Source organism: Musa acuminata, chromosome BXJ2-6 (genome assembly GCF_036884655.1).
Source record: "Musa acuminata AAA Group cultivar baxijiao chromosome BXJ2-6, Cavendish_Baxijiao_AAA, whole genome shotgun sequence".
NCBI lineage: Eukaryota > Viridiplantae > Streptophyta > Magnoliopsida > Zingiberales > Musaceae > Musa > Musa acuminata.
Window position 1 is genome coordinate 44,212,694 of NC_088343.1, and position 16,725 is coordinate 44,229,418.

General features: G+C 41.1%; 3 protein-coding genes across 3 annotated transcripts; 2 read left to right on the forward strand and 1 right to left on the reverse strand.

Moving 5' to 3' along the window:
* Window positions 1-3,666: 3,666 nt before the first annotated feature.
* LOC135615888 (probable WRKY transcription factor 57) lies at window positions 3,667-6,694 on the forward strand. The gene is made up of 4 exons (XM_065114969.1): window positions 3,667-4,187; window positions 5,141-5,284; window positions 5,517-5,882; window positions 6,380-6,694. The coding sequence occupies exons 1-3, from the start codon at window positions 3,823-3,825 to the stop codon at window positions 5,872-5,874; spliced, it is 867 nt and encodes a 288-aa protein (XP_064971041.1). The 5' UTR covers window positions 3,667-3,822; the 3' UTR covers window positions 5,875-5,882; window positions 6,380-6,694.
* Window positions 6,695-7,580: 886 nt separating this feature from the next.
* Window positions 7,581-9,597, reverse strand: LOC135615887 (zinc finger protein ZAT4-like). The gene is made up of 2 exons (XM_065114968.1): window positions 9,465-9,597; window positions 7,581-9,262 (listed from the first exon to the last, which is right to left on the reverse strand). Exons 1-2 carry the CDS (start codon window positions 9,527-9,529, stop codon window positions 7,858-7,860), a joined length of 1,470 nt encoding a protein of 489 aa, XP_064971040.1. The 5' UTR covers window positions 9,530-9,597; the 3' UTR covers window positions 7,581-7,857.
* Window positions 9,598-12,421: 2,824 nt separating this feature from the next.
* Window positions 12,422-15,983, forward strand: LOC135615889 (microtubule-destabilizing protein 60-like). The gene is made up of 8 exons (XM_065114970.1): window positions 12,422-13,201; window positions 13,298-13,349; window positions 13,484-13,561; window positions 14,064-14,183; window positions 15,083-15,181; window positions 15,324-15,383; window positions 15,483-15,577; window positions 15,729-15,983. The coding sequence occupies exons 1-8, from the start codon at window positions 12,534-12,536 to the stop codon at window positions 15,793-15,795; spliced, it is 1,239 nt and encodes a 412-aa protein (XP_064971042.1). The 5' UTR covers window positions 12,422-12,533; the 3' UTR covers window positions 15,796-15,983.
* The last annotated feature ends 742 nt before the right edge of the window (window positions 15,984-16,725 follow it).

Genomic DNA, 16,725 nt, shown 5'->3' on the forward strand with positions numbered 1-16,725 from the left:
TTCCTTGCTTCTGTAAAATACGCAAGCTATGGTTTTGATAATGTATTGACCTCTGGTTCCTCTATACTATGATTCTAGCCGTACCTTACATACTGATGCTCTGTGACAATGAACAACCACTGGTCTGCTGGAAAAAGAACTTTAAAAAGCAATAACACTTTGACATGTATCTACATATTGTTGTTTGGTATTTGAGTCGGCTTACGGTAAACATGCTGGTTTTGCAGGTACAATAAATTAAGCAGTTTTGTGCTACCCTGCAAGCCATTCTGAGGACAAAGTAGTTCATAAGGTATTTAATACCAGCTCGAATCATGTGGTACATACTTTTATCACTATCAATTTGGCTCCACACACATCTTGATGTGAAGATGAGACTTCACTGAGGTGTTCTGCATGAACTTGTATTTACGGACACAAATTCCTGAGAATTAAGGACATTATTGTAGTGGTTGCAGGATGATTGTTGTTTGGTTTGTGTAGCTACACTGATGAAAATTAAATATAACCTCAATGATAGAATTATTCAAAAACTTGTACTGTCGAATGAGCAATCATAGTGGTGGTGGATAAGACATAATCATTCTAAACGACACATCCTTGGCTACGACTCTTCTCTCTCTCTCTCTCTCTCTCTCTCTCTCTCTCTTAATCTCTTTATCTGTGTGTTGAACTTCTTGTGTTACTACTGGAGGTAAATTTTCTACAGTGTGGTAGTTAAGACATGATCATTCTACAGGACACATCCTTGGCCATGACTCCTCTCTCTCTCTCTCTCTCTCTCAATCTGTGTGTGTGTGTTGAGCTGTTGGTGTGTGGGGGATGTAGACAGATATCTGGTTGGACCAGCATGAAGGTGATACTGCAAACAAAGACTGTAGTGGACAAAAGGTCCTCTATTTAATCGCACAAAGGATTGAGAATACTCCCAACTAGATTATGTCTACCTCTGAATCAGTCCCTTTCAGATGTCATCTCAATCTTATCTTTCCCAGCTAAAGTTGCTTGCAAACAGTTATCACCTGTCGAGCCACCATCCAAACAGATCGAATGGTTGGTATGTAAGAGGATTTTTTGCCCCACCCCCCCAACTTCATAGATTGTAATCCAACATGTAGGTCGAATGAATGCCTTCAAAGGAACAACACAATCACATTAAGCATCAAAGGGCAACCAATTCAAGCTCGATAACCAACATAGACTAATGAATTACACATTGTTCTTCTCCTGTTGACTTGAGATACTAACAAAAGAAAGCAAAAATATTAGTCAACCCTACCATGATTTTGGGACTAATTTTTATCTCATGTAAAGAACAGATCATCATGGAACACAGGAAGTGTGGTGATGATCGCCACAGCCTGAGACCTTTGCCGACAGGACTGCATCCAGTTTTGGAGATCAGTGGGGCTTCCATTGGATCCACCAGCAGACACAAGTCCTTTTACCTTTCCCAAAAGCCACAGCGAGATCAGTGGGCCATCTCGGTCCCTCAGAGATCGCCATTTGTTTGTGGTCAAGTACTGCATTTAGATATGATCTCAACGAGGCTTTCATTCCATCACATTGATGAACAGTTGAAAGGTTTGTCAAGATACTACTACATGCGCTAAAAGAGCTCACGAATCCATTCTGGAGCTCCACAAAGGAACAAGAAATCACCAGTATACGGCTGAATAGTCTCCCCACTAACAACAGTGGCCGGAGATAAATAATCGGCACAACCACGGAGACAACAGTATGGAGAGCCAAAATTATCCTACTCGTATGTATTCCTGTACATACATACGTACGTATGTATCTATCTATACAGCAGCATACTTTAGAACAACTGCTTCGAGCCTTTGTTCCAAGGAAACAAACATCCCAGTAGATGAACGAACCATTGGTCTCCGTAAGATCTCTGTCAAACCCTAATGTGCAGGAAGAGTTGTGGTATGATAAGTGGCAAGTCAACTCTAATTGCTTTCTTCTATTTATACAACCTTCTGAATCTTTCCATGACGATAACAAAGGTGCCGCTCTCACTTTTCTTCGAGAAAAAGAGAGAGGCTCAATTTGCTGGTGGAGATATAGTGAGTTCTTATAGTCGCACTAGTGATTGGCTGAGTTGGAAAGAGAAGTCGCTAAGAGAAAAACAAAAGGAAGGAAAGAGAGAGAGAGATGCATCCTTCAAACTTGATAAGGATAACAGTAATCCAAGAACCACATATTGGCTCGGAAGCAGGACATCAACATCCCTCGAGAAGCACCCACCTATCACACACAGCTTGAGTGCACTGCTGGTTCTCAGCTCAACACAAATTGCTGAAGGGATTCGATGATCTTGTGGATGCTGATGTATGATTTCTATCACCCATAATTATTAGAACTCTTCTGAGTCATCGGTTGACCTGATAGAATATATGTAAAAAATAATAAAAATAGTATATTTGATGTTATTATTCAAAATTCAAATAAAAACAAAGAGAAAAAAAATAAAAGTGATCACCTATTAGAAGAAGAAGAAGAATCAAAGGTGTCGGCGAAGCTCAATGCTTTGAGGGGGGGTTTGCGTGTTGGTGTGGGTGTGGGGAAATATAAATTTCTCCAACGTGATTTCGTGCAAACCAAGTTAGGTTCGCAAAGATTCGAGGTGGGGTCCCACACCCTTATCTTCCGCCGTCCCCTCCAAAATAATGTCTCCATCATTAAGATGTGGCCCAAATCCTACCTAATCCGCGATTAACACAAAGCAAAGACATGTCTCCATACACAATCCTACTATCGAGTATGGCTTCCGACAGTCTCATGAGGAATACACAATACACACATTCAAGCCTTATTGGTTAAAAAGAAATAGCAAAATCGATTATTTAGTTTTTCTAATTGCATTAAGTTCGATTTTGATTTAATCTTTCTTACTTACTATAACATGATCGAAGTAAGACTGAGTAATTACTGGGATGACACCGAGAGTTGATGAATCAGTAAAATTACATTTCACATAATTATGATTTGAGTATGCAGATAATATTAATAGGTGTTCGATATTTCAATCGAACTATTAGGTGAGGAAAAAAGACTATCATATTTGTTTCTTTAAATAGATTATTTGAAATATATATAATAATTTAATCAAATAAAACAAACTTAGAGCAAGATAGTGACAAATCCACTAGTTGAATTGTTTGATTTGTTTCTTAACCTATATTATTCTTTTCTTCATGGAGAAATATGATGTGAGTAGATAAATAAAAGAGCAAAAGATGAAAGACTATAAATTTATAATATGTCCCAAGTACTTATAATAAAAATGAACAAGATTAAAATTAATTTATTATTATCAATTTTAACTTAAATGTTTTGACAAATGATTTGGGTCAAACAAACCTAGATAGTTATAGTGTTAAAATAAATTAAAATTTTGGGTTAATATTTAATTTACAAAATATATATACATGTTAGATATAAGTTTTTTATATATTAAAAATAAAATTATTTCTATTGAAAATTTTTAATTGTTTATTGTATTTTATTTAAAATAAAATAATTTGAGTTTGAATTCAAAAATAATTTTATTTTATTTTAAAATAAATATAAAATTAGGGCCTTTTCAGGGATATAAGTGTAATTTTGCTTAATTGCAGTGATAAAAGACATGCTTAACAAAAGCGAAGTGCTTCGGGTAGAAGAAGAGAAGACTCGGAATTAGAAGCGGAAGAAGACGACGCGAAGGAAATCGAAACCCGAAACCCTAGCGCTCTCTCTCTCCGGTACTCTTCCTCCTCTTACCCTTCTTTGATCTCAGAAGCCGCCGACGCGCCAATTCCGATCGGATCGATGGAGGAAGAGCGGCCCGCGCTGGAACCCGACGCCTCCGGGGGATCCAGCTGGGCGTTCTCTGGCGACGGTGCCGCCGCCGCGATCGCCTCCCTCGAGGACCTCTACGGCGGCGGCGGCGGCGACGGCGAAGGGGAGATCGGTTGGGGCCTGCCGCTGGGTCCTCCTGGCGTCGGGGAGGAAGGTGTGTTCCCCCCGCTTCTCGAAGTACCGGAGTCCTCGTCCGGATCAGCCCCCGCGGCAGCGGCGGCAAAAGCAGCCAGGGAGGAGCGATCGGATCCTCCCGCGGCCTCCGGCGATGCTGCGTCTTCGGTCTCGAGCGAGGAGCCGCCGCCTGAGAGCGACGAGAAGGCGGCCGATACCGCGTGAGTTCTATCTATACCTACAGTCTTCTCCTTCGGCCAGTGGCACTCACGTAATTAGCTCCCAACTCGTAGGGGTGAATTGGGGACGCGAGAGAGAAGTTTTGACTCTTCTTTATTCTTTGTTTACTAAATAATTATACCAAATAATCACATTTTGAAGCAAAAATATAGAGATAATGTCGCCACGGAAAGAAATCGAGACGGTGGAATTCTGCCTACAACGATGGCAATTACGTAAATAAGGGGCGTCTCGGGGGGTAAAATGTTTGCGTGGGGGGAGGGGAGTGCAACTTGCAGCCCGCGTTCCTTTCGATCCTTCGAGGATTACGCGGTTTCCTCTCTCTCTCTCTCTCTCTCTCTCTCTCTCTCCCTCTCCCCCCTAATGTCTTGGTGTTTATCTCTAAGATGATTAATGGTGGTATTAGGTGATTCCGATTGCTTTAAGAAGTAGTACATATTGTAGTACATGGCATAATCTTCGTTGGTATGTATGGTGTTCTTAGCAGTAATATCGCATTAGCATTTACTTGTTCTGTTGTATGTTATGCACATTTGGTGTCTCGATTCCACCAATGTTGTTGTTTTCTTTTGTGAACAGACAATATATATATGTGCTTTTTATTTGATCTTATTCGACACGACGACAATATCATGTCTAGTGATATTGTCGATGTTGACAATATGATAAATCATTAAGATCTGAATAATATGGTGTTTGAAACAAAGCAGCTATTCGACGTGGTGTCGATAAGAGATTAAAAATCATCTTTATTTTTTATGCTAATAGATGATTAATTCGGACTCTTGAAATGCTTGGCTCCTACTCTGTGAAATCCTCTTTGTGGTTGTTGATCTTAGTTCGGCTTTTCTTTTCCGATTGCAAATCCTTGAGCCTCTTTCTTTAGATGATTCAGTGTTTGCTTATAGGGCATCGCCTGCCATTCTGCTTGTAGGAATAAAACTTGTAAGAAGGGAATCAAGCGCACTCGACAACCCAGGTTTGCATTCATGACCAAGAGTGAGATAGATCACCTTGAAGATGGCTATAGGTGGAGAAAATATGGGCAGAAAGCCGTGAAGAACAGCCCATTTCCGAGGTCAGTTTCTCTCTAATTCCATTATTACTCTTTGTTTTCAGCATTTTTTTCATGTCGATCATCTTCCGATCTGCTACTTTTTCTTGTTTGGTTGAAGTCTTCTGTAGCATTTTAGTTTCTGTGATCTTGAATGCGAAAATAGCTTATATGTCACATCATCATTAGAGTAGAAAGTAGACTCAATCTAGATTTCAGGCAAAAATTGTATACCGACTCCTGGCTAGTTGTGCAGGAGCTACTATCGGTGCACCAACAGCAAATGCACGGTGAAGAAGAGAGTGGAGCGTTCATCTGAAGATCCCACCATCGTGATCACCACCTACGAAGGGCAGCACTGTCACCACACCGTGTCTTACCCTCGTGGAGGCTCACACCTTCATACCGCAGCAGCCCTCGCAGCAGCTCAACAACTAGCTTTATCGGCGCCGCAGTTGTATGCACCGCCATCGCCGTTCCCTCAGAGCCCTTCGCTGATCCATCCACAGCAAGAACAGCGACCCCCGTCCCTGCTTGACCGAACCCTAACACTTCCTGCCGTCGACGAGGGTCTGTTGGGTGATATAGTCTCGCCTGCGACGAGGAACAGATGAATAATTGGGTACGTTTTACAAACCATTTATGGCTTTCCTTCACGCGTATTATCATTAGCAGCAGAAGATGAGCAATTAGCAGTTGATATAAAGTTGAGCAGACGCTTAAATAAATGGAAAGATTAGGTGAAAACTCAGAATCATGATATCACCTCAATGATGGCACATGCATAACTTGATTGATCATAGAACAATAACTTAATTATGAGAATATTCTTCTCTCCACATAAAATGGGTAGTGATGATGATGATGATGATGTAGACTCGGAGGAGTTTGTGTGGCCAAATCCGCTTGTGCTTTATGTGGTTCTTTTGGCGTCCGACTTTGTTTCTCCAATGCATTTATATTCACATGGAGAAGAATATGTCGCGTAGCAACCAAAAATTACTCTTCCATGTAGTCAGTTCATCGTTCTCGGACGAACCTTTTCCTTCGCTTCTCTCTTTGCTGGTGTTGACTTGGATGAAACGTTGTCACTGCTCTCAGCTTTTACAATCTTTGCAGGCAGCCGTGGCAAACAGTGGATGCATCTCTCAGCTTACGAATGGAGATATTGTTTATGGCTGCGTGGAAACATCCCTAGCTAGGCATTGCCCGTTCAGATGTAGACTTCTCTGACACTTGGCTGGTTTTAATGGATGCCAACTCCTGTTTCTTTTGTTGTCCTTTCGATCAGCTGTATCATTTCTCTACTCTGTAGCACGATTAACTACTGTAGATTTCTCCGGTGCAGGAGCATTAAAAAGCTAGCTTACTGTCTCCTCCATGTAACACCAGATTCAGAACAACCCTAATTTAAGAGTGCTGTTTATGGATCCAGCTTTCGACTATACTCGCGGTCTGGAATGGTGAGTTCGAGGTAAGAAAAAGCCTAACTTTGTTTCCTTGCCTGCAATTGTCTCGCAGATGCACGTACGTGAGAAAAAGTTGCATGTGCTGTACGTGTAGCCATCGTCCTAAAAAGAATAAGCTGATGGAATTTACTGGGGTGAGAGAATGGGAGAGTACTGCATGTTCATGTCAAACCCTAGATTGTCTTTTCTTGTTCTTTTTCCTTGTTTCATTAGTCTTTTATCCGATGATGAGATGAAATTAACATGACCACCACTGTTTAATGCATTATATTTGTTGATTATCTTATGGGCAAATGGGAAAAGAAAGTGACAGTGCAATTAGATTCAAGTCTTTGAATGTGTCAATCTTCCACCTTCTATGGCATTAATTCCCAAAGGTAATCATCCTCCACCACCATTTTAGCACCTTCAAGTCCCCATACCTTTTTATTTTTCTTGCACAAACCCTATAATAATTATAGGAGATGATCAATGACAAGTGAACCAACCTGAGATGCCATCACTATTCTATTGTTACAGTCAATAAGGAATTACTCATTTCCATCCTGAATTGATTCTGACCAGACCAATGACTGACATGCTTTTACACACCCATAATACAATTAGACATCAAAAGCTCTCTTGCTGGTGTCTATCTGCAAGAGGTCAAGGGAGATACTGACAAGACCTTGTTCTTATTTTGTGTGGGGTCAGTGGAACAACATTGGTTGGACGGTGGCAATCTTAGTCAGGCCTACTGTGCTTTGCCTTTCTTCATCATGTGAATCCATAAGAAGTGAATCGCGATTGCTGTATGAACTAATTGTGAGGACTTGTTTAGGTGTAATATATCACTTGCAGACGAGAAATCATGAACAATGGAAAAGAGCAGGACTCTGCTCATGAACAATGAATGGCATGTCAAAACCAGTGTTTCCCAGTGCTGTCGAGCACCGAGATTGCTTTCATCTTGGATCAGCTGTTCATATGATTTGATTACCTCGACATCGGTTTATTCTACAACACATTGAAAAGGAGAAGGAATCGAGGAACTGCGGCTCCAAAGCTCGACTCTCAGCAGCTCAACGATGGATGGAACAGTAACTCAGCAACCTTTGGAGCAACCTGCACTCCCCTCTCACTCTTCCATCAATTGGAGATCACACCCAGCAGTGGCTCATGCTTGAGGTTGCCTCCCAACCACCATGACTTGAGGTCTTCACTTCCATCAGCTGGAAGATTGAGATCGAGCACGCCGGGCTTCTCGAGTGGCTGCTGCCGAATGGCCGCCCAAAGTCTTTTGGAACCAGCGGTGGCCACCAAGTGAGACCTCTTGTGGCCGCCCAAAGCCTGGCCGGAGCTGAAGAACCTGCTGCAGATGAGACACCGGTGGCCCTTGTTCGCCTTCGACGATCCACTGCCGGTGTCCTCCGTCGCTGCTTCGTCCGCCGAAGCATCGGTTTCCGTGCTGTTCTCAGCGACATGGGTCCTGTGGCCCCGGCAGCCTTTCATCCTCTTGTGGCTTGCTCTGTGGCCGCCGAGAGCTTGGTGGGAGTCGAACACCTTGTTGCAGGACTTGCATTCGAACTGGCTTCTCTTCTTGGTAGCCTTAGCCAAGCAATCATTCGAAGAAGCATGACGGAGAGAATCATCGGCAGGATCAAACCTCTCCAGCATGCTTGAAGAATTCCTCCCAAGTTTGTGATCGATTCCGTCTAATCTAGTCTTCATGCTTGTTTCCCCTGCAACAGAACTCGGATCCTCGTTCTTGGAAGGACACGGCGTCGGCTCTTGGTCAGGGTTCTTGAGGTCGTCGGTGATGGAGGCGTAGGCCACGGGTTTCTTGGTTTCGTCGATGTCATCTCTGACGATTCCATCATTAGCACCACGAGATTCCATCTTCTTGAACCCGTTTCTTGGATCGCTCGACTTGGATCCCGTCTTCTCGCTTCCAATCGAGACGAAGTCCCAAGTCTCAAGAACCTCCGCCGAGTTCTTGTCCGACGTCTCGCTGCAGCTGCGGCTCCAGTTTCTGACACCCCTGGAGAGCAGCATGAGGTTGATGGCGCCGTCCTCGTCCTCAGGAGAAGCTTGATCGGTCCGTTTCGATCTTATCCGCCTCCCTGCAACGGTTTCTGCCGCGGCCTCGGTGCCAAGTTGGCTGCCGAAGCCGTTCCGATGGACGACATTGCTGCAGGGGCCTTCTTGCTCTCCTCGCTCCTCGGAAGGCTTCTCGGAGTGGCACCGCATGTGTCCAAAGAACGCTCTCCAGGACAGGAACTCGTTGCCGCACTCCGCGCACTGCATCTCTCCATCTCCGTCCCCGGAATCCGATAGCCGCCAGGTCTTCTTGGGGTTCTCCCTCAGGCTATAGCTGCTCTGCTGCCGCTCGTCGCCTTCCGACGAGGAGTTGGCGGCCACGGCGAAGTGAGACCTCATGTGGCCACCCAAAGATCTCCCGGTCGGGAAGCACTTGCGGCACACCTTGCAGCGATTCTTCGACGACGCCAGCGGCAGCGGCGGCAACAACCGATCTCCTTCCATCTCCCGGGCACTGACCAAGATCAAGAAAATACAACATATGAGCTCAAATGGGTTCAAGAAACCCCCTTAGATCCCTGAGGCCTCTCCATCACCGAGCTCAAGATCTGATTGGTGGTTCCTCTTCCTCTCGTAGCAGCTTCAGGATGTGTTGGCTTCCGGTGAGGGAGAAAAGAGAGAGGCGAGTGGCGGTTGCTTCTTTAGAGCCTTCTCACCTTTGCGGAGAGGAGGAGAATCCATGCGCGGGAGCAAAATGAGAGAGAGACAGCAGAGTAATCATCAGATGGCGATGGTGTCGACAACCGGGAGTGGATGTGCTCAACAGAGAAGGGAGATAAAGGAGTTCACCACCACCACCATTCTTCCCCTGAGACTCTGCTTTCTAATGGACTGCTTACATGTGCACACCTAGTTTGGAATTCTTGATGGCACTTAAGCATGGTTGAAGTTGGAAAAGGTCAACTGTGGGACCTCACCAGGAGAACTCGTGCACGATCCAAGGCAATTCAGTTAATGAAGGGTTCTTCTCCTGGTGAAAAGGTCAACCAAGATCTCAGATGAAGGCCTGTGGGTGGGTCTCAAGTGTTGTTCTGGTGGTGTCTCTGTCGACAAGGATTAGATTACTCGCACTGGTTCTGTGCATATTTGAGTAGAGAGAGAGAGAGAGAGTGTGTGTGAAGGAACGGTTCTGTCACATTTCATGGAACTGCTTCAACATGTAATTTTGGTCAGTAAAAGCTTCAAATTTTCTTTATTCTAATGGAAGCTTAAACTGGGCAAAAGGTTCTCAAGTAGTAACATAAACAATATGCTGAATCCTTGAGTCAGAACACACTGAATCAGGTAACTATGAGCTTCAAATTGAACACAGTCAAAACACAAAGCAATCAAACAAGTTACTATGGTTGTATTCACAGTAAAGAAAAAGAAATCAATGTGAGAGACTACAGCCTTGCAAACTCCTAAAAGAGCTTCTAAAAGCTCCTACATGTCTGGAATCTGAACATTGTTCTCACTGCAATATCAATACTACCTTCTCTCAGTTATTACCAAAGCAAATGACTCTTCATTTCTCTTCAATTATTTGTATAAATATGTGCCCACCACATCCCTGTGCTGCTCCTTTCCTTGCAAAATTCTTATACATTACACAGGCTAATGCAACTCTCTGCATATTCTATATAGTTATATCAGAGGTATAGAATCAACCATTAAAGGCTTGACATTAATTTGTTTGATACATAACCTTTGTAATACACATGCTTTCTTCCTAAAAAGTCAGTATCAGCACTGGTTAATTATTCGGTTTTATCTCAGTTAAAGCGACAACTCGAACCGAATTAACCTCTAATTTATCTCTGCTAAATAAATCCTCTGTGTATGATTCTAGATCAACTCTCTTTCTATGAATACATAAATAGTTATGCTAACATATTCAAGTCTGACCAACTCTATCCACCCTTGTCTTGCTACATTATGATTATGATCCATGCCTCAGTGGAAGATCACTGGATGATGGGACAGGAGAGATCTATTTTCTTCACTTCAAGTGCAAGAAAAGAAGTAAAGCAAAACTTTCTGGAAGAAAGCTATATCCAACCAGAAGTGTATCAACTGAAACAGCTCAGTTGCTGAGAAAACCCTCTCTGTGTTAGTACAGAGTTTGAGCATGATTTAGTAAAGTTGAAATTAGCAATAAACATTACAAATAATTTCAAAGAAAGAAATTACATATGAACAGGATTTCCACTTTACTCCCTTCCAATTGTCACTCAAGAGTACTGAAACAAAGTGCAAAGTTTGTGCATGTATAACTCTGCAAATACCTACCTAAAAATGCTAAAACATAGCAGAATTATAGGTCCCAAACATGGAGGTGCATGTGTCCCTCTTGTACATCTAATGATGGAGCATGTGTTGCTGAGCAAGATCTCACCAGCAATGCTTGGAAAATACTCAAGAAGAGTCAATGGGGCTTGAATATTTTTGCTTGGGGGCACCATCCTTTTCCTTGTCCATGGTGGATGAGATGTTTTTGGGGAGCAACACCAACTTCCTCTCTACTTTGTTCTTTGCTGAAACTAAAGCATGACATCAAGCATGCTAAGTCTGCTACCAGTTAGGTCTGGCTACTCTTTATCTGTTCACTTGTGTTTTTTCCCTCTCTCTCTCTCTCTCTCTCTCTCTCTCTCTTTCCTTTTGATTGAGAATAAATGACAATCTAAGCAGTCTTCAGTTATTTGCCTACAGAAATGTCAAGCTTGCTTTTTGGCATAAAAATGGTGTTCACTGTGTTTGATGCAGAAACTTTTACTGATTCAACATATATACAATGGTAGGACTTAAAAGAGTTATTTGATAAACATTGAGTAGGCATTTGACTCAATGTCTAGATGTGATACTCAAACACATGTTTGAACTTAAAGAGTCTTAAAAGAAATCAAAAGCTCTTAATTATTTTATGAGACATTAATATTTACTTGCTGGATGAAATTATCTTTTTCTGTCATATTTCCAATTAATGCAAGTCTTCTAGAAATTATTTATCAACTCAATACTCAAATCTTTTCAATAATATGTTCATCAATTTACTATGATTTTTATATCTTGGGTGTCACATAGTTTGTATTACACTAAGATTTCTTGTTCACTAATAAAAAAATATCAAATATATTTGGATTGCATCTGATCCATCATTTATAAATATTCCTTCTTTCATTTTCTTTTTCCTAAAATTGTAAAACTAATCAAGTTAAAATTAATCGAGTAATCGATTGGGTTTATACTTATGAGATCATATCGTAACAAACCTAACTTAAATAAAAAAAAATATTATATACATAACACTAGATTTTAAATATAGTAGTAGAGGATAATGTTATCAGAGAAAAATAATATATTACTTAACGCAAAGCCCAAAATGAAAATAATAAAAATTTATTAATTCTACAAAAAATCATTTGTAGAATATATCCAAAAAATTATTGTTTTTCTCTCTTTTATTAATTCAATAAAATAGAAATATCTTATTTACTTATTTATTGATTGGTTGATAGTGAATAATCCAACGGCTAATAACATGATTTCAAATAATTCAGTTATTTTCGTCTCACTAGTGAAAACTAGCCGTTGAATCGCAACGTTCGAATTCCCACGGCACACGCGCTTCTCCTCTCCCTTTCTTTCTCCCTCTCTCCTCTAAACCTTTCGTCTCCTGCTTCTTCTTCTGCTCCTCCTCCTCCGCCTTCGTTCGGTGATTGAATTCTGAGTGCAAAACCGCAAGAATGGCGACCCCTGCCAAGAGATCCCAAGCCCCGAGACGCCAAACCTCGGAAATACCGAAGCTTTCCGAGAACCTTGATCCCAATCTTCTTTCCACTCCTTGCCGACGATCGACGAAATCTCCTGCAACCAATTCGGCGAGGCCGAAGAAATCGGCATCCAAAACCCCGGTTCGGATTCCGTCATCATCGCCTTCCCCTGCCAAAGACAACAGCTTGGTTGCTCCCAAGAGGAGTTCCGTAACTCCGCTCAAGAGCTTGGACCCCGAGAAGTGTCATCAAGAGGTGGCTCGTCTCAAGGAGAATACGAGTAAAAGCGAACCGGCGGTGGAAGATATGGAGGTTACAGATTCGAGAGCGAGAGCGATGAAGCAATTGCTGCTGGAGGAAGCCATGAGCGGTCTACCGGAGTCGGGGGCCGGGCGGGTGACGTACTTGGTGAATGCATTTGAGAGACTTCTTTCCATCTCAAAGGAGCCAAAGGGTGAAGATGGAGGAGAAGTCAAAAGAAAGGTGCTGAATTGGGCCTTGCCTGGCTTGCATCAGCCACCGAAGGCTAAGGTAAGCGAAAATTCTTGCTCGCCTGTCTTGTGTTCGACAGATTTCCCACATATAGAGGACTCCGAAGGAGATTCTGCCGAGCATTCTTCGGTGAACAAGAAGGACAAAAGGTCAGCGATAGCAGATAAATTCGATGTGAAACAGCCTTATTTTGCTTCGTCTCTGTTATCTAGTGCTGTCTCTAAGCATTTATCTAGTTCTTTCAGATTGAGCAATGGGATCAATGGATCGGACGAAGGGCGAAGAAATAGACGAAATGTATGCAGATATATAATGTTTATCTCGTTATTTTATACTGATTTTTTTCCTCGGTGATTTATCTTGGAAGTGAAGCTCTTCTTGTCTGCCATGCTGTTTTTGGTTTTGCGAAAGTAACCATCTGCATATTCCAGAGCACTGGTTTCTCAGGAAGAAGCAGGATCAAGAAGTTCAAAGTGAAAAGCCTGCAACCCTTCAAGTTAAGGACTGAGGTAATATTTAAGTAGTTCAATTTTTCTTTAGGAATCCCCTTGCTCAGTTCAACAAATACACATCAGAAGAAAAAGCTAATCATTTGGTGTTCACCTGCCACTTGTTCTACAATCCAAGTCCTATAGGGAATCAAGGAGGATGATCACTACTTCTGGTTCTTGCTTAAGCTGCATTCTGTCTTAATTGTATAGTGAATCCAATAGGGCATCTCCATGTGGAGAGAACCAATTTAGCCAGATCCTGATAGCCATTTTATGAAACATATGGGCATATCATGCCATCTTCTTGATGGTACTAACTGTATGCCAAGCAACTACTACTTACCTGTCCTTATATCATGATCATATGTATGTCCTTTTTGTGTTAGAATCAATCTTAAGCAACTTATAACAAAATTTTTAGCCTCAGTTTCATGATGTCATGAATATGGAATTACATAATTGATGAATTAGATCCTCACTGTTGTGAATGAATCATCAGTTTCCCTTTCTTTTTTTACAGCAAAGAGGAAGGTTCAAGGAAGAGCAATTCATCAAGAAAGTGAACGAAATGCTTTTGGAGGAGGAGAGAAAACGCACACCAATTGCAAAAGGCCTTCCCTGGACGACAGATGAACCTGAGGTGTGCTACTTACAAAGCATATATATTCTGGCATTTTATCTAGCTTGATATTAACAAATATTCCCACTCTGCAAAACAAATTTCTTTCATTGTGCAAAATATAATCTTTAACACAGAACCGGAGGGAAAAGAAAATGTAATTCATTATACCAGAGGACTATCACAAGAAAGCTAGTCGTTTTTCCTTGGGTTATGTTTATTACAGCTTAGGAAAGCTACATAGATATCTTTGAATTTCACTTTGATAGAAATATCGATAACACATGATATAGTAAAACTTCACAAAAACGAAGATACAATTATTAAATTTGTTTCTTTCCTGAATATATATAGTGAAATGCACTGATGAGAATATTTAGCGAAAGATGTACTAAGACTTGATACCAAGTCGCGGTCTATATTTTATTTGGCACAAACTTGAAAAAACTAAAAATAAAGATTTTACAGCAAGCAATCAATATTTTGTTTGTCAAGGCTTTCTGTCAATGGCAATTTTGCAGTCAATCTACTGTTCTACTTGATATATGTTAATTTCAATAAATGGAACATATGCCAGAAAATAGTTGCTCATATCCAACATTATATTATTGAGATTCTGTATGACCAACAGAGAAAGAATCACATAGAAGTCCTGGTATTTGTCTAAATCTCTTGTGACTAGTCTAGATCTTATTCTTCCGAAGATACATGTTCAGATCAATTAAACTTCATTTTGGAAGTTATCAAAGAAATGTGTTTGTGATTGCAATCAGACCGTGAAGTGGAACCGGTTTGGCGGTTGCTTGCTTTCATTCTGATTGGGATTATATTATCTTTTTCATCTAGAAACATGCTTGCTTTGAATAAACTGAATATATTTTTGTGGATCAAAACCTGACCCTTTGAAATTCATGTATTAGATTCTGATAAAGCCTCCCATAAAGGAGCCAACAGAACCAATCGAACTTATTCTTCACAGTGATGTACGTGCTGCAGAACGTTCTGAGTTTGATCTTCATGTAAGCTTTCTACAAGCTCATCATCTAAAGTTAACTAAATTTTACCTTTTACATCAAAACTTCAATGTAAGTATTTCATTGTTTTCTTGATAGTTCACAGTATGCCATCTAATCGACGCTATCTGGGGAACTATTTTGTCAGGTTGCCGAGCGTATGAGCTTTGTTGAGCAAATAAAACTGGATAGAGAAAGGCAGCAAAAGGTACAAAACTGGATACATAAAGTACTTAATTTTTTCACCATCATTTGTTGCTACACACCTATTCCTTGTCACTGAAAAATGGCTTTCCTGTCTAATTAGCTGGAAGAAGAAGAGGCAATAAGAAGACTCCGAAAAGAGCTTGTGCCGAAAGCTCAGCCCATGCCTTACTTTGATCGTCCCTTCATCCCGAGAAAGTAAGTAGCTCACTCATATTGTTTCATGGTATACAATAAGTTTTAGACTCTAAACTAAATCCAGCTACCGATTCTTTTGCCGAACACTTCGCTTTATTTGCATTTAATTCTGACATTCTGTTTCTAATCAACCATTGTTTGCATGAGAAAGATCAGCAAAACCCCAGACAGTTCCAAAGGAGCCAAGGTTTCATATTCACCACCTGAAGGAACCATAAGCGTGTGCTGCTTATGTTCCTCGGAACACATTTGGTCCATAAAGAATGTGTAGCTTCATTACTTTGTTCTGGTTTTCTTGGACGATCAGTCGACATTGTTTGTCAGAAGATATACCGACAAATGCTCTCCACAGAATATGGAAAATCAAGGAGATGATATCCGATATTTAGAATGTGCAGACTACATGTGATGTGTGTTGGTGATTCATCTGTATAGGAGGCAACACAAGGCTTGAATCTCAGAACAACAAATTGGTGTGGCTTTCCAGTTGCTGTTAGAAGATTAACAACTGATACTTGGTGTGGCTTCCTTGAGGATTTATTTGTTTGCTCTGTGCAATCTATAGAGGGCAACATCATCATTATGCCTGTCTGCGGGTACCTTATGATGTATCAATTGTCCATATGAAACCTTTTTCCCTATTTAATTTTTCTTGTGTCACGCCAGGATTCCAACTCATGGAAACTGGGCAGATTGTTCCTCCTTGGACTGGCTATCCTTCTTATGTGTAATTGAAGCTTTAGTGCAATGATAATTATGTTTAATTGATGAGATACTTGAGGAAGTATCATCTGCCCTCTTTGCTCACAGTGGTGTCCATGTTTTTGCTTATAATGATGACATGATAATGCTTAAGAAGCTTTTACCGTTCTTACTCATACAAGGCTTGAGCAAAAGAAGTTGATCATGATCTTAATAAATATGAATTCATGAACATTGAAACTATGTCACTGAACCAGCAACATGATGTGATCCCAGTTCTGCTGTCATTCGCTGTAAGAATCATGCAAGTATCTTAGCACATTGATGACATATCCATTTGGGATTGACTACATTGAGTGTTTCTACAAATCTGTCTGAATAAAACGACATAAGATTAGCAATAATAATACTTTGCAACTTCCACCTGATGACCACAAGGCAATCAT

Coding starts and splice junctions, on each gene's coding strand:
- LOC135615888 (XM_065114969.1), top strand. CDS start 3,823: ATGGAGGAAGAGCGGCCCGCGCTGGAACCCGACGCCTCCGGGGGATCC. Junction 4,188..5,140: donor GAGAAGGCGGCCGATACCGC/GTGAGTTCTATC, acceptor TTCTGCTTGTAG/GAATAAAACTTGTAAGAAGG. Junction 5,285..5,516: donor AAGAACAGCCCATTTCCGAG/GTCAGTTTCTCT, acceptor CTAGTTGTGCAG/GAGCTACTATCGGTGCACCA.
- LOC135615887 (XM_065114968.1), bottom strand. CDS start 9,529: ATGATTACTCTGCTGTCTCTCTCTCATTTTGCTCCCGCGCATGGATTC. Junction 9,263..9,464: donor TTCTCCTCCTCTCCGCAAAG/GTGAGAAGGCTC, acceptor GATCTTGGTCAG/TGCCCGGGAGATGGAAGGAG.
- LOC135615889 (XM_065114970.1), top strand. CDS start 12,534: ATGGCGACCCCTGCCAAGAGATCCCAAGCCCCGAGACGCCAAACCTCG. Junction 15,182..15,323: donor GTTCTGAGTTTGATCTTCAT/GTAAGCTTTCTA, acceptor CTATTTTGTCAG/GTTGCCGAGCGTATGAGCTT. Junction 15,384..15,482: donor ATAGAGAAAGGCAGCAAAAG/GTACAAAACTGG, acceptor CTGTCTAATTAG/CTGGAAGAAGAAGAGGCAAT.